The sequence below is a fragment of the Aspergillus uvarum genome (genome assembly GCF_003184745.1).
Source record: "Aspergillus uvarum CBS 121591 unplaced genomic scaffold BO82scaffold_19, whole genome shotgun sequence".
Lineage (NCBI taxonomy): Eukaryota > Fungi > Ascomycota > Eurotiomycetes > Eurotiales > Aspergillaceae > Aspergillus > Aspergillus uvarum.
In genome coordinates this window covers 288,246-316,179 of record NW_020291316.1, presented here as the reverse complement: position 1 = coordinate 316,179, position 27,934 = coordinate 288,246, and the positions used below count along the sequence as shown (strand labels likewise).

Here is a 27,934-nt window from a genome sequence, read left to right as displayed (position 1 = left end):
CAACGGACTCCTCCGACATCTTCGCTAAGTGATTACATCTGTCCAAAAAGGTCGCTTGGGGCTTGTTGCCCTGGCTCGAGTGTTTCATCCTCCTCCTCCTCTTCATCGTCTGGGACGTAGTCCGGATCCGATGAGTGGCTCGAGGCTTCCGAACTCGAGCTTGATTTCCTCGAGGGAACTGGTGTACCAGGACGGTCTTTACACGACTTGTACAACTCAAAACGGACGCCCTCCGCGTCGTCTGCGTCGGACTGCTCGTCGTCCACTGAAGTAACCGAGTCAGAACGGTCTCCAAACGAAGTATCGGAGTCCAAATCAGACCAACTTCTCATCGAGATATCTGAATCAGACAATCTCCGCCCCTGTGCACCACAAGCCGACTGATCCCCTACCGAGGTATCCGAATCGGACTCCAAATAGGACCAGCCCCCCCTTGAGGTATCAGGGTCCTCGTTATCGGAGACGCCCCCCATCAGTATATCATCGTCTGACTCGGGATACACCAGCGGAGGTGCGTCCGTCATCTCTATATCCTCAGGCTCCGGGACCTTGCTGCCGTCAAACCCCCAGCCCTGCAACAGCCTGGTCGAGTTGTCTTCGAAGTCGTAGGGGTCGAGGAGTGGGCGATACCAGTTGACTTTCTTGTTCTTCTTGACGTTCTTGCCGTTGCTGTTGTTATTATTGTTGTTATTCCAATTGTTTCCATTGTTGTTGTTGTTGTTATTGTTGTTGAAGAAGCCACCACCTCTCCCACCGCGGTTGTTGTTCCCCCCTTGGCCGCCACAGTTATTGTTGTTGTTCTGGTTGTTATTAAACCCTCCTCTGCCACTATTACTATTTCTGTTGTTGTTGTTGTTGTTGTTGTTTTTGAATCCACCTCTGCCACCCTGGTTGTTGAAACCGCCCCCTCTTCCACCGCCGCGGTTATTCTGTTTATTGAAACCACCTCTGCCACCGCCCTTGCCGCCTCTATTCCCACCTCTCATCTGAGCGGCCGTTGATAGATGCCACTTGATTCCCTAGTGGCGAGGGTCGTCGTATCTTTTGTTCTGTATAAGATCTGTTGTTGAAACTATTCCTCGGATCGAAGACATTGGTATGAAGCAACCCTGCTGCTTTTGTCGTGCATGGAAAACAAGAATAAGTGGTAGCCAGACCAACCGGGGGTGCGCGCGCGGGGGCGGTCATTTCGAGGGGTAATGGTTTCTTATACCCTGGAGGGAGAGATTGAACCTTCAAAGTTTGTATGCTACAGTTACTGGGGATCTCATGCTAGGCAACAAGTCTGCTTGTTGGATTGAGTTTAGGTTCGCTGTTGCATGGACAATGGTCTCCTTGTCGTGGGGTTGAGACAAAGAGGCTTGAAGGGGGTGTCAAAGGCGTGTGGGATAAAGGCCTCGGATAATGCCATTGTTAGTTGGTTCTTCGGGGATTTTGAATGTGTCGCCTCCGTGCGGGGCGGCAGTGTCCTTTCTGGTGGTTGTGGTGTGTGGTAGGTGCCCCTGTGTGGTGCCTGAGTTAGTGTGCTTTGCAGGAATTGTTTCCTGTATGCGTTGTTCTTCATGGATTCGTTTAATGGTTTTTTTTGCCGGGGGGGGGGGGGGGAGTCCTGGGGATGGGATATAGGGCTATCGCTACAGCTGCCCCGTTACTGTAGTCGAATGTTCTACGATAAGGCAGGGTAAGACAGCAATTGTGCTCGGCCTGCTGCTAGAATCATACTGAAGGAAGAGGCATTGATAAATGTATGCTATGGCAAGTCATTATGTCGGTTGGAGGCAAGTGCTTGCAATATGAGGTTACTTTAGATTAATAGATTTGTTGCCAGAACAGTCGCTCTCGCTCGTAGCCATGAACGGTGGGAACGAATGCGCCTGCCAGTATTGAAGAAATCAAGAAGGGGGCTATCATATCCTCTTCGTGCAGGGAAATCTTATTCCAGGTTGAGGGAGGAGCGCCGTGGGGCGGAGGCACAAGCGCAACAAAGGAACCACCAAGCCCTACCTTGGCACCGATGTATATTCCGCCATCCGCAGGTCAATTCTCCACCTACATGCTGGTTGAACCGCGAGTCCAATAACTGGATACTGCTCCGGAGAAAGCACCTTCTTGCTTTACATCACAGAGAGCACAATTCAGTAGCTGGCATACTGTGATTGCATTTCCAGACACGATACATACCTCAACTAGAACGACATCCGCCACGAGGCTCTCAATTTCAGGCAGCTGAACAACCGGGATGCAGTCTGCTATCTGAGGCAAGTGTTGAAGACGGCACACTTCCATGCCCTTTCAACAATTCAGCCCGGGTGGTCTAGTGGTATGATTCTCGCTTAGGGATTCCAAACCCAAGCATATCTGCGAGAGGTCCCGCGTTCGATCCGCGGCTCGGGCCGATTATCTTTTTGCCGTTGCTCGCCAGCTGTCTGCTGGGATTCTCTATATAGATACAATCCCAGCTGGGTAAGGAGCGTTGCTCTTTGGGGTCCTTGAAATGCTGGGGTGCTGTGATACCAGGCGTGCTCCCATCGCTCGACCCGATTCCGGCAGTGGCCGCCTGTATGCCCTCAGTTCAGGTTTAAACATTAAATATGAAGCATGTCCGCGGGTACAATTCTACGAGAGAATAAAACCTGTAAGAGAAAATTCGGCTTCTAGTGTCTACACCCGTGAAAGTTGCACGAACTGGCACCTAAATGCAAATGGGCTTTGGATATAGTCTCCTGTCGTTGGCCTTTGTAACAACGTCGTTGACGGCTACGTATCTCAGTCGCAACATCAGGCGCAAATTACCGAGTGACGAGTGCTGTAATCTAGCTACAGGCTGTGCCCATGATGGGTGACTCGGGAAATGCGTGCCATCTTAAGACGTAGTGCAATGTGCTTAGAACATTCACGGTGCATTTATTGCAGTATGTATTCAAATGCAGGTTGGGTCATGGTTATAGTTACTGTACCAGGATTCGGCTAGATCCGAGCCAGCCCTACTACAATCCAGATCAGCGGTAGAGCACAGAAACCTCAGGCACTATGATGTACAAAGCCACGCCGTCATAAGGCAATAGATTATGGCACTTTTCAACCAACCGGGTCCCATAGCTCAGTTGGTTAGAGCGTAACGCTAATAACGTTAAAGTCGAGGGTTCGACCCCCTCTGGGACCATCTTTTTGTCTTCCTTGCTTGCCCTTTTTTTTTTACCTTTATCAAGGCCTCTCTCGAGTGCCGTATTCAGCATGGAGTGACAGGAGGCGACAGAAGAGTCCAGCGTGACAGCCTTTCGAGGACTAAGAACTGCGGGCCCTGTCGTCCGCTCACAGTAGTCGTGATAATCTCCCCGGACAGCACTGCTAGGGCATCCAACCCTGTCTCTAACTCAGCTTCTGGGGCCAGAAAGAAAGGGCTTGTAGTGCAGATAAGCGGTTTTCAAAGCTAGTATATGCAATTCCGAGAAGAATTTGCCGTGTTTTATTGACAGTAGTAGGCTATAAACACGAAGCCTCAGATGAGGGATGGTATCTCTATGGTAATATGATGTTTGATAGTACCTACGCCGTCTAATGTTCATATGAGATTAAGGTGGACCAGAAAACGAATTTCATCTTCGGTTACACTACCTAGAGAACAGAACAACCCGGGAAAGCGTACCAAGGATAATATATACATGTCAGAGCAAAAATTGTGTTCATCCTACCGGATGACCCTCACATTTTAACGCACAGCTTGCCTCCTTCCTCCCCCCCTTTTGTTTCAAACACGTCCTGTCCTTTTTCTAACCATACCCAACCTCTTGGCTGTTAGTCGTGAACAAGATTGTGCTCTGAAAACAAGAAGGGAAATCCCCGGATTTGACGTGATCAATGCGAACAGGGAATAGATAAGAGAAGCGGGTGCAGACAAAGGTGATAGTGATTCCATGTAGACAAACTAAAGCGTGTATGGATTGGCGGCAACGCCCCGTTGGCATGGTTCCAGTTATGCTGGCCGTATACTTTCCTTGAGGGGGGGGGGCGCCGATGTAAGCAAGTATATGAAATCGACCCTAAGTGAGGTAACAGCGCACGCGGTTTGAATACTGAGCCAAGGGATTCCTGCTAAGAAGGCCGCCATCAGGTCAGGCCACTGTCCAGACTCGAGCGCAGTATGTTCATACCTTTGCGAACGCTAAAACGCTTTCATGCCCCAGGTGGTAGGGCTCACGTCGGTTTCAGAGGCACAAAGTACCAGTCACTCTCCATAGAAAAATCGCGAAGGCAGGAAACAGTTTTTCCCCTACGAAACAGAATTATGACGCAACTTCCTGCTACTTCGTCCAGTATCAGAGCCGTGGAAGGTGCTATCACGTTTTTAATAGCATCTAAAGGTCTCAGCCAATCTATATTCACATAGCCACCCGGACCACAGCACTTGATGTGATTCTGCGTCTCGGTAACCACTAGTCGCTGATATAGTCTCGATTGTGGCGCAGCGATGTCCCCAGATAATCCACCAGAACCTCTATCTCGGACATCTTGTGTTGTTGTGATGCCATCGCATGCTCTTCAGCTTCAAGAAGACTGTCTCGCCGGTATGAGGTGTAATCGGGAGGAGGAAGTAAGGATCATAGAAGTCGGGTCAGGCTAGATCATTCAGATCAAAATGACTACTTCCGCGAGTTCGGGCACGCTCATCTGATACAGCGCAACAATAACAAGGAGCACCTCTGGCTGAGCGTCTCAGGCCGAATTCTCACTTGCACTTGCACTTGCACTTGAAGCGTATTATCTAAACCGACAAGGGAAGTCAGTCAATTCGACCAAACCTTGCAAGTTCTGGCCCCTTTTCTCTGTTGAGGTCATTTTATGGATAGAGCTGACATACAGATATGCTCGTCAGGGCTCACCCACGCTTCGATCAACGCCTCATAATCTGCATCTTATCCACGTCCCCGGTACAAAAGTACGCTTGATACACAATTCTTGGTTTCTTTTCTTTTCTTTCTGGAACTAAGTCAATCACTCCGCAAACTCCATATTGCCTTTGGCCTTCCGCTCAAATATGAAGAGGCTACTGGCGAGAAGTATTGCCTGAAGACCACCAGGTTTCTCTATCATCTCGTCGAGTGTTTGTCGCTTCCAGCCACCGTTTCTCATCTTGTATGGAGTACAGAGTATATAGCAGTGTTCGATGAGCAGTACAGTGCTTCGGCGTGGCATGTCAAAGTGGCCGTTGCTTTCCCCTGGCTTGCCCTCCCCAAGTCCATCAGCCATCCTCAGATTACCTCGCCAAAATTGAAAGGACTACCATCAGGCCTGATCCTGTCCCAGCTGGCCTAGGACATGCTATCAATATTGACGCACGTGCTTCTAAGGTATCTTCTAGCACCTAGTGCCATTAGGGAAATAATCGTTCTCGTCCGCATGCGATGAACACTCATATCAACGAAGGCGGCCATGGGTGGTCAACAGAGCCGACCAGCGAGGAGGGATTCTACCTGTGCAAACAAAATATGATACACGTTAGGTACTGGCTCTTCTCGTGACTGTCCCAACTTCATTCTAGAACGGCGTCGAAAACAGGAGATGAAGACAAGAAAACCATGATTACTCGGTTCAAGCTTGGCGATTTAGATATCCTCATGACTTGAGATACCTGTGCTCTCTTCGAGCTCAGTGGAACAGAGCATGGTCTTGGTTCTGATGCAGCGTTGGGGAGAGCTAGACAAAGGAAAGGAAGTTGCACTGGGAGAAGAGTAGTAGAACGCTCTGTAATTCACCTGAAGATGCATCAAGTTTGGAACACTTTTCCGTACCGATTTGAGCATACACAAACCGTGATGGGGTGGTTTTCTGTCGATCAGTTTCTGTTTTGAGTGAATGGGTTGTTACCTAGATAGTCCGGTCTTTTTATGGTACTGTAGTCGGTGGCAGCGAAATCTCAGAGGGCAGCAGGAAGCCAGAGGCCAGTGTAGAGCTTGAAGCTGGAGGAAAATCGCCGTCCCCTCTCAAAAGCGGAGGCTGGATCGAGGTAGGATTGCAGTTCATGCGGTTGGGTTAGTGTGTAGAGCTACATTGGAATGCACATGTCTTCGATTTCAATTTCAATGAAATTCTGCTAGATCGATATTTTGACTTGGATTTGTATCTTAAGAACAAACCCGGCCGCACGCCGCACTGCTCCGGCGGTCCAATTGGCCGTCAGACCCCCGAATTCCCGTACTTCGGTCATCACCTTTAGCATGTTAGGAGCAGCATCCATCGAGAAGAGAGTACTCCGATGGCTACCAATGTCACTACAAGCCAGAATATGCTCGGACTTTTGCGCTGCACTACAGCCCCGAGTCTACCGCCTCCTGAGTTCGACGGGCTTTGGCTTCTGCTTTTCAGGCTTGTAATGACCATATCCTCCAGAGAGTCGTGTCTGCGTCGACACATGTTCGGTACATGCTTGAACGTTGAGTAGGATGGGACAAGAAGGTTTCAAATGAAGAAGATCGCATGGTCGCACGCACGGTTTTCTTTGATGTACTGACTAAGATGAAAATATTAGACGAAGTTCCCAAGTTCGATTATAGTATCACTTACCAAGCAAGACATCCCTGCGCTAAGTTGTTGCACGCATTGGTCACACCAAGTGAGGATGGGGCAGGCAGACCGGATCAGAGCTCGACTATCGAAGTCCTGGAGACGGGTCTTCTCGTTGACGGACGGTCTCTACAAGTTTGAGACGCGTGGATGCTGATGCAAATGACCGAAGGGTAACATCTCTTGTGTACAAGACAAGTGTTAGTTGAATCCGGATCCCAAAGAGTAAATAACGGGTTAATGCCTACCTTGCGTGTGTGGATTTCCAAAGTCATCAACATGCTGTGCAGATCCAGTTCAACGGCGGCGAGCTCGCCGAGGTTGGTCTTGCACCAGGAACAAAGATGCTGGTCCCTTGGTTCCGTTCTTTTCCCACCCACAGCTTTCCCCTCTGGTTCGCGTTACGCAGGATGGCGTCTCCGTCGATGAGTTGGATAGCCGGCATAGCCGGCTCATTGAGAGGGCTGCTACTGTCGAGTTGGATAGCCGACCCAACGCAAAGAGCCCACAAGTCGATTCAGCGAGCTTCTGGGCCCTGCCACCGAGAGTTGGATAGCGGGGCCGGCAGGCTCATTGAGAGGGCCTTGCTACCGGTGAGTTGGATAGCCGGCCCGGCAGGCTCACTGAGAGGGTTGCTACTGATGAGTGAGATAGCTGACCCATGAAACTCAGTGAACTTGCCGGACCAGCTATCCAACTCACCAGTAACGAGGCCCAAAAGTTCACTCTGTTGACAAGTCGGCTCATTGAGAGGGCGTAGTTACCGATGAGAGTTGGGTAACTAGCCCGTTAACTCAATGAGTTTGCCTGTCAACGGAGTGAGCCTTTGGTCCTGCTACCGAGAGTTGGATAGCCGGCCCCTCAATGAGCCTGCTCGTCAGCTCAGTGAACCGTGGAGCCCTGACAAAAGAGAAGAACTATAAGTATGAGATCAAATGGAGTAGAGTGAGGATAGGTACCTTAATTGGAGGAAAAGGAAAAAAAAAAGATGAAGAGGACTTGGAGAGGATGGTGAGAGGAAGCAGGAAGAAGGAAAGATGGAGAGAAGGTGGGGGTGGAGGGGGTATTTAAGCCGCTGGCAGGAGAGTGAGACAGGAGGGGAGTAACACATTCACTACCTGGCTTCCAAGCAACGATCTGGGTACCGGCCTTATTCACCAACTCACCTCCAGCCCACGATCTGAACAGCTGCTTCATTCACTAATCGTCTGAAAGTTTCCAGCCATTCCAGCCAGTTTGATATCCACAAGCCCGGCACCTGAGTCACTGCCTGAGTCGGATTAGTCTGCAAGCGACGACCTGAAGGGTTTTGTGGTAGACTGCGAGTAGAAGCTGTAACCTTGTACCTATGGTCTATTCCTTCAATCTTGAACACCGCAGCACTCAGTAGTAATGATGACCAGGTTTCCCGAAAGCACACTGAACAAGAGTTAGCGTCTGCGGCGGGCCCTGGTATCGTGGACATGGTGGAACATCTGGTGGACATACCGGCTCAAACCGATGGCACAGTACAGAACATTGCAGTTGCACCCTCGACGACCGCCGGTACTGGTTCATACAAGGCCACCATGATATTCCCAAGCCCCGTCAGATTTGGTACCCTCAGGCCTGCTGGACCCGCGAAGCGCGCTTCAGAAACGCGTCTGGGCAGCAGGAGCTGCACATAGGACAGGCCCTGATACCTCCAGCAGAGTAATAGCCCTTGTCTATTGGTTTCTACATTTAAGATATTAATACTTACCATAATGGTAGTTGAGGAAGATGATGCCTTCACAAGATACCGGATTTGAGCTGCTAGTGGCGTAAGAAGTACGCAGGACTGTCTGTCCTCTTGCCACGTAGAACTCTTGTCACAGTCTTCGACTGAGTCTCACAGCCTCAGCTCTGCAAGAGGAAGACCTAGTGCGTATATAGAACAGAATGACACCAAGATCCCGACAGAGAGGTTTGATATGGGCCCTGCATGGGGCCATTCGGCACGATTTAAAGCATTGACCTAGGCGTATCGCCTTCACCCCGAAGCATGGGATGGTCAAACCAAGTGATCCCCTGTGACCTCTAGTAGGTGGCGTGCCTTTGAGCATCTCGCGACTGCATTGGGCAGTCCCTCATGCTATTTGATAAAAGAATCACCCTCTCTCTGAACATTCAAGGCTCGAATTTCACGACCAGTCTGTCTGAGTGAGATCATCTTTATCCTTCGCCATTGAGGGGTGCCAAACACAGTTCTCAGGGATAGTGCATGCTCAATTATCTTCAAGATCGATAGCTTCAGCCTTTCCAAGTCTCCTGCTGCCATGTCGATATCAAGCCTGTTGCGCTGAGAATCATAATACTCCAGGTAGTATGTACTCACTTGGGGCTGACAGTACCAGCCCTGGCCTTACAGGGGCGGTATCGAGCATGGGTCAGGTCTCCACTGGTCCGCAAACAAGCAGCGCAGAGTCGCTCACTGGCATCAATGCGCAATGCCACACTGGCGGGAATCCGATTGGAAAAGAGGCGGGATGCCTAGAATTAGACATCGGATTTTATTCCCTAGATTTGGGATGTGCACAATACGCAATCCACCAGCTACCAGGAAGGCAACGATGGGATCGGCGACAGGATACTGTACTAGGTTCATATCCGCCATGCAAGACTTACAAATTAGATCTAGAAGATAAGATAAGGCTTGGTGCACTAAGTCTAGAAGACCTCCAAATTAGACCAGAGATTAGCCAATGAGTACCAGACTACGGTGTTGCTACCATTCGCTCCCAGATTCATGATTGTCATCACAGTTATGAATGATCGGATAGAATGGTCCCAAACATGAAGATACAGGTACCTAGGCTTAGCTCAAGGATTCGTTCCTTACATCACGTGGCAAAATAAGCGTCTTTATATTGGGTAAGGCAGTTAGTTCAGGATTACGGCGAGACTCTGTCCGCATGGATGACCCCGATTCGTAGCTGGCTAAAGATTGTTACATGTCTTTAATATATGCTCATGTCTTCAAGGAAGTCAAAAACCAGGCAAAGAAGACAGGAAATTTCGACATCGAGCGGAACTTGTTGTAATTCCTAAAGAGATCGCAGTGCTGAGGGCTTGCTAGCAGGTCTCCGGTTCGTTCTCCGGTTCCTTTTCAATGATTTTACCATGCCCGGAGGCTTCGAGGGTCTGGATTCCAGGCTAAGATGGATGAGGTAAGGTCTCACAAGATGATGCGCGGCGTTCGGCCGTTAGTGGAACTTGACATCCTGTCCGTGAGACATGCAAGAGACCTAACACCGTGGCAAGAATAGGCCCAGAGGTGTCGATTGATAAACAGAGGCTGTGGAAACCACCCGAGCCATCTAGGTAGACAAAGAATTTGATCAAATTGGTAGGCTCCCAGGGTCTTCAAGATCAAACAATAATGACAACTAACGGGTGAGGCATTGACCTAAGTAACTACGTAGACTAAAGGTGGAAGACCATCTGACGCTCTGTGGCACGGTAAGTCGATCCATACTATTAACCCACCCGCCTTTGTGGCAGTGCCTTTTTTCCAGCAGTCCCGAAACACTACTCCGTAAAAGACCATAATTACCGATGGAAGAATTGTGGCCAGTTCCACGAATGGATTACTGAACAATACGCCATGCTGACGGTGTGTAATGTATCTCTGGAGGTCCACGGGATTTGCTTACAGTAGCACCATCTAAGTGGCCACTTCAGTCCTGCGTACTCCTGGGAAACGAGTCCTTGGAGAGGCCAAAACAAGAACCGATGGGCCAACATACAAGGCTCGAATATGCTTGGCAGGACTCCGATTTCTCTCTCTCTCCCTCTTTCCCTCGTGGACAGCAAGCAAGAGAGCTTAGAAGAAGCAAAGAATAGAAGTCAAATAGGGAAACTGACCAGTCATGATCGTCATGGTTAAGACATGCAGGACTCCAGGCTCAGGACTGAGGGCTGTTGCTAAATTTGGTGTGGCCTCCAAGTGGGATCCATTGATTGGAGAGCCGGAGACTGTCCCGGAACGTCGGTTACGCGGGGGGGGGGAATCCCACTGGTACTGGTACTGGTACTGGTACTGGTACAGGTACAGGTACAGTACTGAGTAGGTTGAAAGGAGTGAGGCGATAATCAATATGATCAATATTGATTGGAATCATTGATTCATATCGTACATAGTCGACGACTCCGTCCTAGTCTCCCATGTCATCAAATGAAGGCAAGATGTGGTCAGTGGGTGTGCTGCTGCTGCTGCTGCTGCTGCACTGCAGCCTCTCCGAGTGATCCACGACGATCCATCGGCTGGTGTGGATTGTGGAATGATAGACAGGCAGGCAGGGGCAGGGGGGGGGTTTGTGACGCTCATTACTGGAAGAGTTGCGGGAGCTAAAAAGAGCGGGTTGAAGTACATGCAATTGATGACGCCAGCCCCCCCCGTACTTAATACTCCTCTGTAATTTCATTCTTGTTGATTCCCATTCATTGTCCCCCAGGCAATAGTCTCTCTCCTCTCCATGTAGATAGAGATTCCCATATTCCCTTAGCCGGACATGCTGAGTATCCTGGATCCCGATTAACTAGGCTACTCCATAGTATTATGGGAAACAATAATTCATTATTGATCTCCCTTTCGTGTTGAAGAGTCTCCGCTTGAAGGGGATGTCTTAGACAAAGACTGCTTGGCCAGTCAGCTGTTGCACTTGAGGACGAACACTAATTAAAACACTTTTTACATTTACACCTACACTTACACTGACACTGACGCTGAACACTCATTGAACAAACCTCCAGACCCACTGGGCAAAGTATCATCTTCTGCTGCCCCCCTTCTGTACCGTACCTCCTCTCTCTCTTTCTCTCGCTCTCGTTCTGGTCTTCGTCTTTCGCTTTTCTTTTTCATCATCTATCCCTACCTTCGGCTCTTCATTCGCTTTGCGACCTCTCCATTCACCTTATCTCCCCTCGCCCTCTCTCACCACCACCACCACCACCTGCTTTCCGCTCGCCCCATTCGCTTCGCCTCCGTTCCGCTCATAAGCATCAAACTCAAACAACTCAAACAGACTACATCCCGCGCGATCCCTTCTTCTTCCCGGTCCGCTGACTCGCCGGACGGAATTTGGACGTCAAGTGGCCTCGTCACAGGCGCTTGTGCGCTGACTACACATCTCCTCGCTATTACTTGCCTCTCCGCTCTTTTCGCCTCCAGTATTCACTGCCGGTAACTTCATGGAACCAGACTTCCGCCAATCCTAGTCTTGGCAGGCCCTGACACACCTCGTCGCTCTTTTTCGCTGCGAAGGAGCTGGTCTCAATTGGCCTTTCGCCCTCCCGATACTTTTTCTTTTCGCGTTTCCACCTTCGCTCCATCGCATCACCAGCGGGCTTCATCGTTTGCGCGAGCTGCTTGCGTCTGCCGGGTCACAGCCACATTATACGGTGGGCCTGAAACTGGTCTCTCCCTCAACTTATTGTTACTATTCTAGTTCCGATTCTAGACATCATGGGTCGCTCGCGTGGTAGGGACTTCGTTCTCACTTGCTTTGGAAAGCGCAATACTAACACCAAATTCCCCCTCCAGTGTTATCGTTGATGTCGGTTTTCGGCGGCTCCTCTCGCAAAGATAACCCCAGCCAACACCATCGGACCGCGTCGGCTTCAGTCACTTTAAACCACCCCCCATTCAGGAACGATCCTCCTACGCCAGATACCACTTCACCCGTTGATGCGTCGCCGATTAGTGGGACATCCAACGCGGAACGCCGAATCTCGTCACGACCCGACTCGACCTATTTCTCGCACAATCCCCCTTTGCTGGAGTTTTCGCAAGACACACCGCCAGAACTTCAGCCTATTTTCGGCCATCTCAACAGTCATGCCAACAAACTATATCACGAAGGTTATTTCCTGAAGCTAAATGACTTGGATACTCGTATGTGTCTCGCTGCAGCTCATTAAGAGTTTTTGAGTTGGGACTAATCAACGAAAATCGCAGACGGCCGGCCGTGTTCCGACCGACAATGGGTCGAATGTTATGCGCAACTCGTCGGGACTGCCCTCTCCCTTTGGGATGCCGCAGCGCTGGACGAGGCGGGAGAGGAAGGTGACGTTCGCCCAACATTCATCAATTTGGCGGATGCTTCGATCAAGATGGTAAGATCTGCATTAAACCCCTCTTGGCGTTCCGGACCGACACTAGTCTAGCCCCGATACTGACTGGCATCCATTCATCCAGCTCGAAACACTACCAACTCGAAACCAAGAAGTACAGTCATTGAAGAACATCCTGAGCATATGCTCCGCGGGCCAGAATCGATACCTCCTCCACTTCAATTCTTTCCATTCTTTGACGCAATGGACTGCAGCCATACGTTTGGCTTTGTTCGAGCACACCTCCTTGTATGAGGCATATACTGGCTCGATCATTGCTGGCAAAGGAAAGAGTCTCAATAATGTCAAGCATATCCTTGAGCGTAACCGATTCAAACATGAAGACTGGGCTCGTGTGAGATTTGGCGCGGGAACGCCATGGAAGCGATGTTGGTTCGTCGTTACTCCCCCAAATGAGAAGGAGTTCCAAAAAGCGCAGAAGTCGATCAAGAAGTCGGCATATGACCGCGCCCCTCGACTAGTCACAGGCCATATCAAGTTTTACGAAACGAAGAAGACCAAGAAAGCGACGCCGATTGCCACAATCACCGACGCGTACGCTGCTTACGCGATATACCCACAATCGAAGCCATTGATTGACCAGTCGACTCTAGTCAAAATCGAAGGGAGAGTCACTGTCCATTCACAACCGGAAACCACCTCCGAAGGGTTCGTCTTTGTCATGCCTGAAGTCCACCCAGCTGTTTCGGGCTTCGAAATGATGCTCCGCTTTCTGATACCAACCTTTGACACGTTCAACCTCTATGGAAGGCCGACTCGGCTGCTCGCCGCCACCAATCATATTAAAAGTATCATGTTCGCATTTCCCAACCGCCGACGTTATGGTTACCTGGATATTCTAGATATCTCCAGTCTCATGCAGACACCCGGAAGCCAGAATTGGAGCGAAGCGGAATGGCGGAGGCAGCTCAAGGAGGCTACTTCACGGCGCATGGCAACGGCTGGAAGCCGAACTAGTAGCGTTTCTGGAAGCAAGCCACGCTTTCGGTCCAGTCTTCCAAGCCGTCAAGGCGGCAATGTGCGCGCTGGACCCAATCAGCGCAATACGAATCCCCCTGAGAATCGACCAGGCTACAATCGGTCTACTGATGCTATCGTTCGCGAGGGGCCTGAAAGTGACCCTATCGCACCAGTACATCACGCGCGTGGCGCTTCTGATTTCGCCGGGCTTGCCTCGCAGGCCCAGGTCCCTGTTTCTCTTAGCGACAGCTCTCCGCCATCATCATCTCACGAGCTTCCGCCAAATGGAGAACGAGCCCGCGATAGTGACCGTAGCAGTGCGGAGGGTGAGCCAAATCATCATGCAGACCCTGCGGCCGAAGCTGTTGGACAACAATTCCGCCCTGTCTCTCCTCCTTCGCCGGTAGCTCAACCGCCTGCTTTCACTCACGGACCGGGAGAGGTTCCTCCTACCCGGCCCAGGCCGTCGTCCGACTTGAGGAAAGTCAATAATAGGATGTCGGACGCCACTCTTACACAGCTTGTGGCGGCTTCCGGGGGTTTAAGTAGTCTGGGCCCTGATGTGCCGGCAGAAATTCGAGCGACGACAAAAGACTCGAACGAACCCAGTCCGATAACCCCAAGTAGTGAATCTATCGAGCACTATGCAGACTGGGTGAACCCGGAGGCGATCAGAAGCCACGATTCGCAACCTGTCCCGCCTACTGGGCCTCGTTCTGGTGCCTTCGGGCCATCACTGGCTATACCTAAGGCGCGTGGGCTGCGCCTGGATACTACAAAGGCTGTCAAGAGGAAGCCCGTACCTCAGCAGTACTTTGGAGAGCCAGACAGTTCGAGTATGACAGGGGAGCCCAGCTTCGATGATCTTCGCCACACTGTTAACGAAGAGGCCCTCAACTGGGTCGGTAGCCGCCAGCTATCATTCACATCGCGAGAGCCAGGGAACCGCCAAGATGAGGGAAGCATTTACGATGATGAGTCGGCTGCATCCCCTGATTATGCTAGTACAAAAGGATCTGTCTACAGCAAGCGCTCGGTCAAGTCGATCCCTCGACCTAGGATGGGAGTCATGAAGACGGTAGGCACGGTGCCTGACAAGAAGGATTATGTCATTGGTGACGCACATTACGCTCTTGAACAATCGTTAGAGCCCAATCCTGACATTCCCACTATCGACTTTGGCCCGACAATGACTTTGATGCCTACCACCGCACGTCCTAATACCTCGGAGACCTATAAGAAATCGGGTCACGAGAGGAGCGATTCCAATGCAACAGAAAAACAAGGTCCCCCCCACCACATGGAGCGCTCGCATTCTCGTTCACCCAGCATGATGTGGCAGCCGGGCATGGCTGCTCCGCGACCAACAACTCCTGGCCGACTCACACCCGAGCAATTTGTGCAACAACGGTCAGCTCCCAGCCCGCCTGCTCATGTTCACCACCGAACTCTATCTTCATCAGCAACGGCAAAACTAGCACCAGCTCTCCCTCGGCCCCTTTCTGGAGAATGGGCGAGCGGCTTCAGGCAACAACCGCACCCGTCTGCTCACAGAGAGGGTCCGGCGCGTCCTCACTCTCGTGGTGCTAGTACTGTCATGAACTACAATGAACTCTCGTCGCATTTGTCGGCCCGGGAGCAGGAGCATGTTTCTCGCATGACCGGCGCTCCGCTGCTTGATTTCTCCGGCGGGCACAAGCCGCAAGTGACTCCTGTCAATCCCATGGGTCTGGTTGGGGCCATTGATGCTCGAGAGCGCGAGAAGAAGATCATCCGCGACGGGGTTTCCAACCAGATGGTTCAGCACGCTATCGCACAGCGTCAGCAACACTGGCAACAACAACAACAGCAGCCGCAGCCAATGCCTGCGCAGCCCCAGGCTCAGCTATATGGCCAAGATAGCCACTACAGCGTGTATAACCTTCCTGCAGCCAGCCGGACCTGGGACGCTCTCAACCAGCCTTACTATCCAGAAGAGCCGCGGCGCCAGTCGTGGTACGGGCAATATTTCGCAGCGCAAAAGTCACGGACGCCCCCAGCGCATCATCACACTCAATCTCTCGGTCAGCCAACCGGTTATTTCAGCAACGCCAACGCCAGCCATTACTAGGTGAACATTTGCGCGCGGATTGGGCGTTGCCTTGTGCTGACTCACTATCTTGTGCCCATTCTGCTCGTTTCGTTCTCGCTTGAGATCTGATACTGCCAATCTCTAGTCACTATCTCTTTTCCCTTATCTGTTTTTTTTTTTTTTTTTTCGATTTCTAAAGTTCTCGATGCATCTTAGAGAGCTAGAACTCGAAGATTCTGGTTGGTCGATTGCTGTTTTGCCGTCTTCGGTTGGGTTGGTAGCGTTTCGTTCTCAGCATTACTCGGCGTTATTGTCTTGGAGATTATGTTTCTTTATCTCGAGGTTGTTGGCGTTCAACTATCGCAGCTTTGTTTTCTAGAAGGTGCTTTGATATCCCACGAGGGCAGGAAATCTTTTTTTTTGTCCTGCGAATTGTTCCACGGTCAACAATTGAGTAAACCCACTGCTCTGCGGTGCCCTTCACAAGACGCTTTCTGTACGACGTATGACAGATGTAGGTGTTGTAACTGGAATTTCGTGCCCGAAAGGGTTGTCGGGTTGATGTGCTAGTCAGATTGCAGGGAATCATATACGCAAACGGTGGTCGATAGGTGCTCCTTCATAAAGCACGCTCCACCAACAGCGACCGGCCATTTACCCTACACATTACTGCGTACGCTGTAGTCAACGAATCACTCTCGGTAGTCACGATTCCTGCTTGAGCTGATTAAATCTTAGAAAGCGAGGAACAAATCCAGTTACCACATCCACTCTTCTCGCTTTTGGAAGTACAGGAAAGTTGCTGTTACCTGTCTTCTCGGGCCACGAACTCAGCCGCCCCGCCATCCCATATGAGTATTAAATGGGAGAGCAGCGGTGTCTGGAGATAGGAACTTCCTCGAAACGAACATAAGAAGGAAAGTAAAGTCGATGAAGTAGGAAGAAGGCTGGCGCAAGTTACCGTGGCGAAATGCAGCGAGAAGCTACGGAGTCTACTCTGGTCTGTCGAGAATGTCAATTCCAACCCCTAACCCACTGACTTGGTTACTCTTTACATAAGTCGTGCTCGAGCCATTCACATGGGATTGGTCGCCATCAAATCACGGTATCAAGCCTATGCAAAACGCTCGAATTGATTAGTCTATCTAACGACATGATTCGCATTTACCCCCCAGCACTACTTCTGTTCCCTCGCCGCCAGAATCGGCTGCATCAGAAACTCATCGTGAGCCAGGTCCTCCGCGGAGGGGCGCTCCTCCGGCAACCACCGAAAGACGCGCCGGAGGAAGTTCAGGAAGAGTGTCTTGTCGGCGCCCTGGAAGTGCTGGATTCGTTGGGCCAGGGATTGGCGGGGGATGCGGATGGAGCCCTTCCAGTTGCCTGTATCACCAATACATTGGGATCAGCGAGTTTGAACCGTGTAGCAGGGATAGTGTCGAGGATAGATCATTACCTCGTTCATCGAAGAATCTGGCACACTTGCTGCTGCTGTTACTGCACCTCTTGACGAATTCCGGCGGTGGAGGCCCCATCAGCGAGACCAGCTCGGCGAGATGTTGCTCGTTGCAGAGGACCCCGTGGGTTTTTCCGGAGAAGAGGTGCTCGTCTTGCGTGAAGTCCCAGGCCTGTTTACTCGGATTATATCAGCGGGAGTACAGGTCGATCGAGTAAACCGTACAAGGCCCGAGCGATCCTTGGCGGTGAAGACTCACCATCACACCAATGGACCAAACATCCACCTTGCAATCCCACTCCATCCCCATAATAACCTCCGGCGCGCGGTAGATGCCCGGCATGATATCGCCCTGATACCGCTCGTGGCCGCATCGCGCCTCCCCGAGGTCCGAGAGGACCGGCAGCCCTTCGCATGCGGGCATGGCTCGCGAGCGGTAGATGGTCCGGTCGTCCAGGACCTTCCGGGCGATCGGCTGCGTCATCTCGTCCTCTTCGAGGGCGGCCAGTACGGAGCTATCGTCGATCTTCTGGAGGATGTTGTTGGGGGATACGTCTGTTGTTGTTCGGTTGGTGTTTGCTAGTCAGCGAAGGTACCTTGATGCAGAGAGGACCAAGGACTGAGAGTCAACGAGGGGGGGAGGGGGGCGACAATGCTGTTTACCGGTGTGAACGGTCTGGTGCGCGTGGAGAAACGACAGCGCAATCAGGGTCAGTTGCAGACTCCGTTGGCCCAGCTCCGTGGGCAGCGTGCACCCGTTCATGTACTTGGTCATGTTCATCCCGCACGCCTTGTACACCAGGCACCGGTGCTGCCCGTGGGGGCCGGCGATCACGAAGGATTTCAGCACCAGCCGCACGAGAGCCTTCCCTGCGTGGTCCGGCGTGTTGCGGAGGTGCTCGGAGACAGCGACCTCGTGCGCGGGATCGTGGCCCTGCGCGCATACCTTCAGGGTGCGGTATCCATGGGTCCTAAGGGTAGGGTTGAGTTCAGTTTCCCTCTTGCTGCTGTTTCGTGTGCGGACTATTTCGCTTTGCGACTGTTCTAAATGCGTGGATCATGTCTCCAACGGGGTTGAAACGTACAGAAGATCTCGACAAAGCCAAACGGTCGAAGAGGTGCCGTAGCCGAGCTTAGCGACGACCTGGTATCGGCTCGCGAAAACCTCGCCGAGGCGGACTGGGTAGAAGTGTTTCGGTTCGTAGTAGGGGAGCTGCTCTTCTTCCAACGTCTCCGACGGATCAAGCGTCGTGAAGCCTGATGTAGGGAATTGGTGCGGGGGGAGCGGCGTGGTGGTCGTCTGGGTTCGGATGGGAGTATAGCGCAACCCCGCGGAGGTTATTAAGGCATGATGGCGGGGAGACGGTAGGATGCGCTCGAGTGGACGGATCAATAATCTGGGTTTCCGGCAGATCGTGAACATGGTCTCCTGGAATCGTGGAACATCATACTTTACAGTTAGAAAGAGAATGGAATCGGTCGCGTGCGCCGAGAGGGGGGAAGTTTCCTGCTTCTTGGGAGTGCAACTAGTTAGTTACTATAACGTCATAAGCGGTGGTGGCCGCACCCCCCCCCGTTTGGTTCATCCATGCTGGCTGGAAGTCCAGATGCCAGGGCTCGGCACTCGCCACTGGATTTCTGCCCTGTCTTACGGATGGAAACAGATTATACCCCAACATAACTCAATTGATTTCATCTGCAAAAAATGCTAATACAAACTTCCAATGGATATGATAGTATGTGTACCATGGTGTATGGACCTAGAACGCCTGGACTGCCTGAGTGCCCTGCCTTGCTGATGCTCCTGCGCAGCTGTTTGTTTTCCTTGGATTTTTCGATGTCTCTTGTCTTTTTGCTCTTTTTCTATCTTTTATTGTATACGTCTCCCGTGGTCCGCTGAATATAGCAGCAGAGCACAACCTCAATGCGAATGAAGCTTCTTCATCTTGTTGACGCCCTCATACAGCCCACGGTCGATAGCAGCGGCCACAGTCAGAGTACCACCGACGATGGCGCAGACTCCAGTCAAGAATCCAGTGAAGGTCTTAGGGCGAGCTTCGCGGTTGATGACCTTCATCGGGGAGATGTCGTAGTTGAAGAAGACGCCGGGGATACCGTTGGCGGCGTGGAGTCGCTCCTTGTGGCCTTCGTCGGAGGCGTCACCGCCCCGCAGGGACCGCTTGTGGGAGGTCACTGAGTACTGGTGGGTCTCAATGCTTCCCTCGGCTCCGTAGGCAATTCCATGAGCTCCGAGAGGGGCTTTGTCATAGGCGCTGTGGATGGAGGACGAGAATAGCGGATCCCAGCCCAAGGGGAGGTACGAGGTCGAGACCACCTTGACAAAGTACATGAAGTTGTAGCCAGGTTCGCTGGTCTCCTGTTTCGTGTTGTCCAAGGGGTTGGTGTGATGGTGATCGGTCCATTGCCAGCGATCTGACAGCTCGTCAGGCAGCTGAGGTCCGAATCGGAGCTGGTGAATCACGTGGGTCATGGTGTGTTTCTCATTCTCGGCCAGGTTAGGCTCGAAGAACGTGGCGAGGTCGTGCACATGGAGATTGCCACTGGTGAAGCTGCGCCCGGGCGCGATGTGGAAGTTGCCAATCACCTTGTTGACGCGGAGGACACCCTCGAGGCGGCAGCCTTCGCGGCGCTGCGCATCGATGCGCTCCGCATACCCCTCAAGATCACACTGTTCGATGTTCTCTCCCTTGCCGAAGGCCCATTGCTTTTGGGCATAAGCTTCGCGGACCTCTTCGCAGGTGTTGCAGCAGCCAGCCTTGATGGCACCGGCAGGTGCGGGTGCGCCACCACATTCGCCGCAGTAATCGGGGTCCAGGTGCTTAGCGGTCTCGGTCGAAGAATGGCTAGATTGGAAGACGCATGGTCAGTGATAGATCACAGGATAGAACGAGGGAATTCCAAGCTTACAGGTCCAGAGCTTTCACGTCAATCACCCGACCTCCTTCGGCCTCCGAAGTCAGGCGCACCTTGTTGATGCCATGGGCCACGCCCGTCTGCTGCTCGCCTGACACATCCATAACATCGAGGGTCAACATTTCGCAAGGGAGTCGGGGGAAGGTCATGTTCAGATGAATCTCCATTTTCTCGCCTATTTTGCGCCAAAGGCCGTTCAGTCAGTCTTGCTTCGTTTCTCTCATGCAGAAGAAAAGATTATGTCTTCATACCTCTTGACTTATCAACCACCAACTCGGGCAGAACCACCACGCGCCTGTAGTCCACCCATTCTCCCCATACGAGCCAGAATATAACCAGCAACGATGCTATGGTGATGACTCCTCCAGACGTGGTTCGAACGCGCGCATCTTCGACCGTTTTGGCGAACGCATCTAACCTCGTAAATCGTGATTTGGCCGGCATCTCTCTACTGAATTGACGACCATGCGAAGAGGGCCGTGGGGTATGTGGAAGGGTGCGCGGTCTTCGTTATGGACCGGAGATCAGCTATTTAGTGCCCGCGATCAAGGCAGGGGCGGCGCCTGGTAATTAATGACTGAAGTTGAATGTTAGCCAACCGGGTTGAGGCCCGTTCAATGAGACAGAATATCTGGGTACAGATCAAGGGACGTACGTGAATGAGTGAGTGAGGTGGTAGGATAGTAAGTTTCCAGCACAAAGCAAATCCTCTCCTGGGAGTGACGACTGGCGTGCGACTTCGATGGAACAAGCTGTCCTGTTAAGCTGAAGCGGAGAACTACTGGAGTTACTTGTAACACTGCGGGTATCTGGCCAATACCGAGTACCGGGGGTATTGTTGCAATTTTACTTCTTAGGGATTAGCTCGGTACGACTATCTACCGACGTGCATGCATCAATACGAAGGTATTACCAACAGTGCTCCAAAGGACAGACTACAGACTCTGATTGGACGTGCTTGGATATAGTGCCTGATAGCAGTCACGTGATAGCTATCAGCCATCGCAATCTGCAGGGCGGTCTGCTGTCCGCTCACGTGATGCGCATCCTTCCGGGTGCACGTCACTTTTTCTGCTGACTCTTTTGACTTGTCTCTAAACTAGCTTCTGCATTTTCATTGTTCCATTATTCCCCTCCCTCAAACCTCTCCACTCTGAGGTTGGTTGGTGGCACTTTCTCAAACGCACCAGAGGTCCCCCGAATCTAGGATATCGATTCAAAGAATCTTCCTTTCAACTCATCCCACTCGACCTCGTAAGCGGCTTCTTTTAACATCTTTCATTGAATGCCGCTTGCCTGATTCTGGACGACAAAGCGCGCAGCGCTCCACCTGCCTACAAAAACCTTTCGCACATCGTCGACGCCCGACTCCGTCTCCTTCAACACACAATCTTGTCGAGAAACACCATCCATATAACGAATCTTCTCTTTGTATCCCACCATGAAGAACGGAAAGGCTCGAGGCCGCCCCAGCGCTTCGGATCGCGGGGGCATCCGCAAGCGGGGTGCTGCGAAAAAAGTCGATCGGGAAGGTGATTTGGTCATGGATGGAAATACGTCTCAAGCTCGTGCGAAGAGGGGTCGTGGCGACTCTGTTCGATCCGGCGCTTCTTCTGGAACACGGTCTCAGACATCCACCCGAGCGATAGATGCCATTCAGAAGGCTATTTCCAGCAACTCGGAGTCGCAACAAGCAAACATCCGCCACGGTGGTCGGACCAGTAATCTGGAACAGGTCAGGGTCAACAACTGGAAGGGGAGCAAGGCCAAATCGAATCCCGACGGCGGCCAAGAAAGCCTAATCGCCTTCCTCGAGAAGAAACTCAGCCCACCCGACGCGAGAGCTAGCGCACGCGCAAGGATCACTAAGGTATGTGCAACACCAGAACTTGCGATCATCGACATATGAGTTATCACCAGCGTCGTCCTCTCCGATGTGCTCTCGTTTTCAGTGATGGTACCTCCAGAACGACGGTCGACATTTGCTTCCGCTCATTTGGCATTTATTCCTTGGGATGATCGCGATCATGGGAGGTCTCTTGCGCCTTACTAACGTTCACTAGTCGCGGCTCGAAGGCGACGCGATTATCGTGTCTATTAAGCCGGAACTGTTGAACAGGATGCTTCAGCTCAACGGTTTTAACTTTGCAGGCAAAATTCTGGAAATTGAAAAATATGATGAAGCCGGGATAGACCAGTCGATGCTGCCTGTGAATGGTAGCACGCCCACGGCCGCCGACACGAAGGCTAAGATGACTGCCTTCCTCGCCAAGCGGTTTAACCGAGAGAACAAGCTCCTTGATCTCTCGGATCTACACAATGATCCGGATCTCATCGCCATGGGAATTTTCCAAAGCACATCAACTGAATCGAAATTCTTCCCTGCACTTATGAAGGTCTGGGAGCTGAATCTCAGCCTGGTGTTCGACAGCCCCGCCGCGCGTCGCCAGGCGGTCGAGAGCGTCAGTCTGAGGGCCAACAAGCTTGAGAATCTGAAGATGGTTACTACCTTGGCGCAAGCCTTCCCAGACTTGAAAAACCTCGACCTTTCGCACAACGACTTCAAGGACGCACAGTCCTTGCTGGCATGGCGCCATAAATTCGAAAATCTCGAGCTCCTGGACCTTTCCAACACGCCTTTCAGTGCCGATCCTACGTTCAAGGACACCATGCTCAAGTGGTATCTCAAACTTCGAGTCCTCAATGGTATCGAAGTTCGGACCGCAGAAGAATTGGCTGCACTGAAGAAATCGCCGATCCCTGTTCAAGCACCGTATTTCCGGGACGAGGGCTGCATTGCCGAGAATTTCATTAGAGCTTTCTTCTCCGGCTACGACAATGACCGGAACGGCCTGCTTGATAGCGTATACGACAACGAATCCACATTCACTCTTAACATCAACACTGCCGCTCCCAGAGCCCAGCAAGCTGATGTTGCAGCCTGGGACGCGTACATCAAGAATAGCAGAAACTTGCTCAGAATCACGCACTTGACCGCCAGAATGTCTCGATCGCATAATGGTGCGGAGAAAATCCGCAAGTTGTGGAACAGCCTTCCTGCTACAAGACACCCGGATATCGCGGCGCACCCTCAGGATTGGCTAATTGAGTGTTACCCGATCCCAGGACTGGCTGATCCGACCGGCCAGAGTCCCACTGGTGTTGGCGGCCTCCTGATTACAGTTCACGGTAAATACGACGAAATCGGCAAGGGCTCCAAGATCGACACGCGGAGCTTCGACAGAACTTTCGTATTGGGTCCTGGCGGTGGCGCGGGTGGAGTGAGAGTCATCAACGACATCCTATGTTGTCGCGCGTATGGCGGTAACGAAGCATGGGCTCCAGAAACCGAGGGAGCCGCTCAACCGGCGGCTCAACAGGCAACTCCCCAGCAGTCAATCGATCAGGCAGCTGTCCCTCCTCAGCCGGTGGTGGGATCGCCAGCCACCCCGGAAGGGTATGGCATGCCTGCCCCCGGAAAGAGTGAGACACAAGTGCAACAAGAGCAACTCGTAATTCAAGTCATGAGCCAGACTGGAATGACCTTGCAGTATTCCGAGCTGGCTATCAGCGGAAATGGCTGGGATTTGGACAAAGCTTTGCAGGACTTCGCCAAGCTCAAGGTAAGATCAACCAGAAGACTGTTTGCAACAGAGACCCATACTAATCGATCTACAGGAGCAGGGAACGTTGCCCCCTGAAGCCTTCCTAGCCGGAACAGTCTAAACACTCGACACCGCCGCTCGTCATCGACAGAACGGCGGGTTCAAATCACACTTTGCTAGATCATAATGGTGTTTGTTTGGAGTTACAATTTTGCCTTACTTTGGCCTGGTTTGTTTTGCTGCTTCTTATTGCATGGCTCGGGCGAATGGCAGTCGGGCTGAAGACACAAATATTGAATCTAGATTTTTTCCCCATCTTATCCTGTTATGTATCAACCAAGACCACGAATATTATGTCCATAAACAAAGAGCCTGGGGGATTGGAGAACAAAACCCCCTAGGCCGCTTCATTACCATCCACACACTTCACCTATCCATTGCTATAAGCGAGAAACATAAAAGCTTCAATAAATATTGTAGATCGTTGTAGTGGCAATACAAGAACTTCAACAAGTTCCATGGTGCTTGCAATTACTCAATCCCTGCCAAGTTAAGCCTGGAGTGCTGAACAGCTTGCCGGACACCCGCCCGCGCTTTGTGAGCTTCTCCGAACCAACTCCCCGCCTCCCGCTCCCCCCCCCAAATCGTTTGGAGCTGATCAACCCATCCTACTCCATAACAACTAGCTCTCTTTGTTCTCCCTCCCCCCTGTACTTCTTCGATTGTGTGCATGTTGAATCGGCGACTGCCCTCAAGCTGGTATTGCAGCATGTGTCTGGTGTTCATGCTAAAGAGCTAATGGAATGTTCACCACTACTACCACTACCACCGCCTCAATGCCCTCCAATGGAGCGGCCGATATCGACCCCTTAGATACAGGTGAGCGGACCTGGCTGACAACCCTTCAGTCCTGCGTCCTACGAAGCAGATTGACTGATGAATCTGTTGCACTAGCGGACTACGATCCCATCGACCATCTGAACTTGATCTTCTCCCATCCCTCCACGCTGTCCGCCGTGTCACAAGTGTCCCAGTCCCTCTCCGCATACGAAGATGAGCTCGACGACGATATCAGCGCCCTGGTCGAGGACCAGGTCACCTCGAACGCGGAAAGTGTAGAGCGCATCCAGGCCGCCAAAGCGGACCTGACCGAACTGTTCAAGAAGATCGACGATGTGCGCGACCGCGCCTCCAAGACCGAGCTCGCGATCACGGAGATGACGGCGGATATCAAGCAATTGGACAATGCGAAGAAGAACCTCACACTATCCATGACAGCCCTGAAGCGGCTGCAGATGCTGACGACGGCCTACGATCAGCTTCGCGCCCTCAGTCGGACCAGGCAATATCGGGACTGCGCCCAGCTGCTGCAGGCGGTCATTCAGCTCATGGCGCATTTCAAGTCGTACCGTTCGATCGATCAGATTGCTCTTCTCAGCAAGAACGTGGCAGATATACAAAGAGAGCTCCTGGAACAAGTTTGTGAGGATTTCGAGCTGGCGTTCGCCAAGGGGGAAGTTGGGCTGCGGAGGTCGACGCTCTCGGAGGGTTGTTTGGTCATGGATGCGCTGGGCGAACATGCAAAATCTAGGCTCGTGACCTGGTACTGCAATTTCCAACTGCGCGAGTACCGTCAGGTGTTCAGGAACAATGAGGAGGCAGGATCTCTGGACAACATATCGCGGCGGTATGCGTGGTTCAGACGTATTTTGAAGATTTATGATGAGGACTACGCGCCCATCTTCCCCGCGTCTTGGAAGGTCAATGAGACCCTCACCAACATTTTCTGTGAAGGAACGAGGGACGACTTCAAGGGGATCCTCTCGCGCTCGGTGCGCAATGGGCAATCGATCGACGTCAATCTGCTCCTGTCGTGTTTGCAAGAAACCTTGGATTTCGAGCATTCGCTTGAGCGACGCTTTGTGAGCCCCGCTCGTCCCTCTACTGACACCTTTGCCTCGAGCGAGGCGCCGGTGTTCGGCCAGGCCATATCGGAGGCTTTTGAGCCCTATCTCAGCGTCTGGGTCGAGGCTCAGGATAAGCAACTGGCTGCGCTTATACCCAAATACCGGCAGCAGCCCATTAAGCCGCCGGACGAAGAGTTCGACTCGCACATAGTGATATCCTCCTCAACGGATCTGTTTAATTTCTACCGACATGCTTTACAGCAATGTGCGAAATTGTCCACCGGCGGAAGCCTTGCAGACCTGGCGAAGGTCTTTGCAAAGTACCTGGACCAATACGCACAACAGGTACTTCTCTACTACATCAGTGAACGTCCCAGTGGCCACACACCGTCGAAGGTACCTAATCTCGAGGATCTCATCCTGGTCCTCAACACCGCCGATTACTGCTACACGACCTGCAACCAGTTGGAGGAGAAGATCAAGGGCAGGCTGGATAAGAACCTGAAACAGTCGGTGGACCTGCAGAGCCAGGCGGACACATTTATGGGCATCGCGTCTGCAACCGTTCGAGGTCTTGTACGAAGAGTTGAGGTCGACTTGGAGCCTTGCTGGCGCGAAATGCGCAATATACCCTGGAGTCGACTGGAAAGTGTCAGCGACCAGAGCTCCTACGTGGGCGAACTCTTGTCAAAGACTCAGAGCAAGTGCTCGGAAACTCTACAGCTGCTACACAAACAGCAATACGCCCGGGCCTTCGCAGACCACACTGTAGAGCTGATCTCCAATCTTTTCACCACCAACATCTTCCAGTCCAAGCCTATTGCAGAGACTGGAGCGGAGCAGGTAAAATATTTCCGTCCCCGGTCTACAACCCGCTGCCTCTCCCAAACTAATCACCTGCGTGTAGATGCTCCTCGATGCCTACGCCCTCAAAGCCGGCCTTGCATCACTCCTCCCAAATCCCGCCCCCGTCGGCTTCGTCAAGCGCGTCAACAGCAGTTTCGCCAAGATCGAAGCCCTCCTCAAGACCCTGCAGGTGCACCCTTCGCCCCCCGAAGCCCTCGTGCAGGCGTACCTCGTCCACATCGCCGACCAGAACAACACCAACTTCCGCAAGATCCTGGACATGAAGGGCATCCGCAGCCGCCAGGAACAGAACCACCTCCTGGAACTCTTCCAGATCCACCGCGCATCCGATCGCTACGCCTCCAACCTCCAGCAGAGTAACCCCATGCTAACCGCCCTACAATCCACCACCGCGCCCACCTCCGTCTCCGTCTCCCAGGGCCTGGGACTCGGCTCGGCCGCCGCGTCCATCGGCGCCACGAATCTCCCCACCCGCTTCGACGCATCCCTACTCGGCTCCGCCCTCATCTCCGCCGCCAAGGACGGCGTCGACCGCTTCGGAACTCCCATGAGCGGCTCCTCGGCGACCACGATACCCGGAGTAGGAGGCGGCGCGGGCGCAACATCCGGTGTTGGTGGTGGTGGTGGTGGCGGCGGCGGCAGCGGAACCATCCTCACCTCAGCCTCCTCGACGCCCAATCTCGGTGGTTCGGCCCCGAGCAACCCCGGTGCGGAGAGCAGCGCCGCTGCGAACCTGAACGAGAACCTGAAGAATATCGGCAAGTTCTTCCGCCGTGATCTGGGCGGGTTTGGCGGTCGGTTTGGCAGAAGTGGGGATGACGGGTGATAAACCTTGGTTTTAGGTGTGCTTTCTGTACATATGAATATAATCTCTTTTACGTCATCTGGACTGCTTGATTTGTTTACGTACTTAGCATGGTGGCTGCTTCTCGTGGTTGTTTGGTAATCGTATCATACTGTCTGGGATTCGTTCAGCTTTGCTGGGGATATCAGAATTCCAGCGAGAAGAGTATGTGCTAAAGTTCTTATAGCCTGTACCGTCTGGCCTGTGGTTGCTGCTTAGCAGCGAGGATAAAAGGCTCTCTATGGACCCTGCGTTCAATAAAATAGGTTGCGGCTCTTGGCTCTGAGATATCTGTCCGTCAATAGCGAGTTCATTTACCTTTTGCTATTTGCTGGTGATCTTCGCATTCCCTGTTTTGGGGGGTAGAGGCGCGACGTGGGCGAAGAGAACGTGGGTATTCTTATGTTTGGCCGCGGCAGAGGATGTCATGTAGTGGTGGTGTAGTGCCATAACTTACAGATTATGACTTCCGGCTGTGCAGTTCTTCTTCGTGCGCATACAATGTCTGATAAAGCTTGCCCTCTTGTGTAGGCAGTATAGAAGATTCGAGAGATCTGTGTAATGTTTTTGGAAAAGGGG

General features: G+C 52.2%; 6 protein-coding genes and 2 non-coding genes across 8 annotated transcripts; 5 read left to right on the top strand and 3 right to left on the bottom strand.

Annotated features, from left to right (window-relative positions):
- Positions 1–32: 32 nt before the first annotated feature.
- BO82DRAFT_401010 (uncharacterized protein) lies at positions 33–2,286 on the bottom strand (the record flags this gene model as incomplete). The annotated part of the gene is made up of 2 exons (XM_025639228.1): positions 33–800; positions 2,182–2,286. The coding sequence occupies 2 exons, from the start codon at positions 2,284–2,286 to the stop codon at positions 33–35; spliced, it is 873 nt and encodes a 290-aa protein (XP_025493189.1).
- A 17-nt stretch (positions 2,287–2,303) lies between these two features.
- BO82DRAFT_t136 lies at positions 2,304–2,395 on the top strand. Its single transcript has one exon. It is a non-coding gene; the product is annotated as a tRNA-Pro (tRNA).
- A 694-nt stretch (positions 2,396–3,089) lies between these two features.
- On the top strand, positions 3,090–3,163 carry BO82DRAFT_t137. The gene has a single exon. It is a non-coding gene; the product is annotated as a tRNA-Ile (tRNA).
- Positions 3,164–12,135: 8,972 nt separating this feature from the next.
- BO82DRAFT_280714 (PH domain protein) lies at positions 12,136–15,784 on the top strand (the record flags this gene model as incomplete). Its single annotated transcript, XM_025631315.1, has 3 exons — positions 12,136–12,475; positions 12,539–12,696; positions 12,779–15,784. The coding sequence occupies 3 exons, from the start codon at positions 12,136–12,138 to the stop codon at positions 15,782–15,784; spliced, it is 3,504 nt and encodes a 1,167-aa protein (XP_025493188.1).
- Positions 15,785–16,869: 1,085 nt separating this feature from the next.
- Positions 16,870–18,646, bottom strand: BO82DRAFT_353295 (CMGC/CLK protein kinase). The gene is made up of 5 exons (XM_025634919.1): positions 18,284–18,646; positions 17,862–18,169; positions 17,458–17,753; positions 17,199–17,370; positions 16,870–17,125 (listed from the first exon to the last, which is right to left on the bottom strand). Exons 1-5 carry the CDS (start codon positions 18,619–18,621, stop codon positions 16,923–16,925), a joined length of 1,317 nt encoding a protein of 438 aa, XP_025493187.1. The 5' UTR covers positions 18,622–18,646; the 3' UTR covers positions 16,870–16,922.
- A 222-nt stretch (positions 18,647–18,868) lies between these two features.
- Positions 18,869–20,856, bottom strand: BO82DRAFT_353293 (retrograde cargo receptor ERV46). The gene is made up of 4 exons (XM_025634918.1): positions 20,788–20,856; positions 20,384–20,709; positions 20,127–20,307; positions 18,869–20,062 (listed from the first exon to the last, which is right to left on the bottom strand). The coding sequence occupies exons 2-4, from the start codon at positions 20,574–20,576 to the stop codon at positions 19,120–19,122; spliced, it is 1,317 nt and encodes a 438-aa protein (XP_025493186.1). The 5' UTR covers positions 20,577–20,709; positions 20,788–20,856; the 3' UTR covers positions 18,869–19,119.
- A 717-nt stretch (positions 20,857–21,573) lies between these two features.
- Positions 21,574–24,152, top strand: BO82DRAFT_431302 (mRNA export factor mexA; the record flags this gene model as incomplete). The annotated part of the gene is made up of 3 exons (XM_025640693.1): positions 21,574–22,002; positions 22,196–23,755; positions 23,811–24,152. The coding sequence occupies 3 exons, from the start codon at positions 21,574–21,576 to the stop codon at positions 23,856–23,858; spliced, it is 2,037 nt and encodes a 678-aa protein (XP_025493185.1). The 3' UTR covers positions 23,859–24,152.
- Positions 24,153–24,427: 275 nt separating this feature from the next.
- On the top strand, positions 24,428–27,388 carry BO82DRAFT_353291 (putative GARP complex subunit Vps53). The gene is made up of 3 exons (XM_025634917.1): positions 24,428–24,616; positions 24,692–26,487; positions 26,552–27,388. The coding sequence occupies exons 1-3, from the start codon at positions 24,574–24,576 to the stop codon at positions 27,335–27,337; spliced, it is 2,625 nt and encodes an 874-aa protein (XP_025493184.1). The 5' UTR covers positions 24,428–24,573; the 3' UTR covers positions 27,338–27,388.
- Positions 27,389–27,934: the final 546 nt, after the last annotated feature.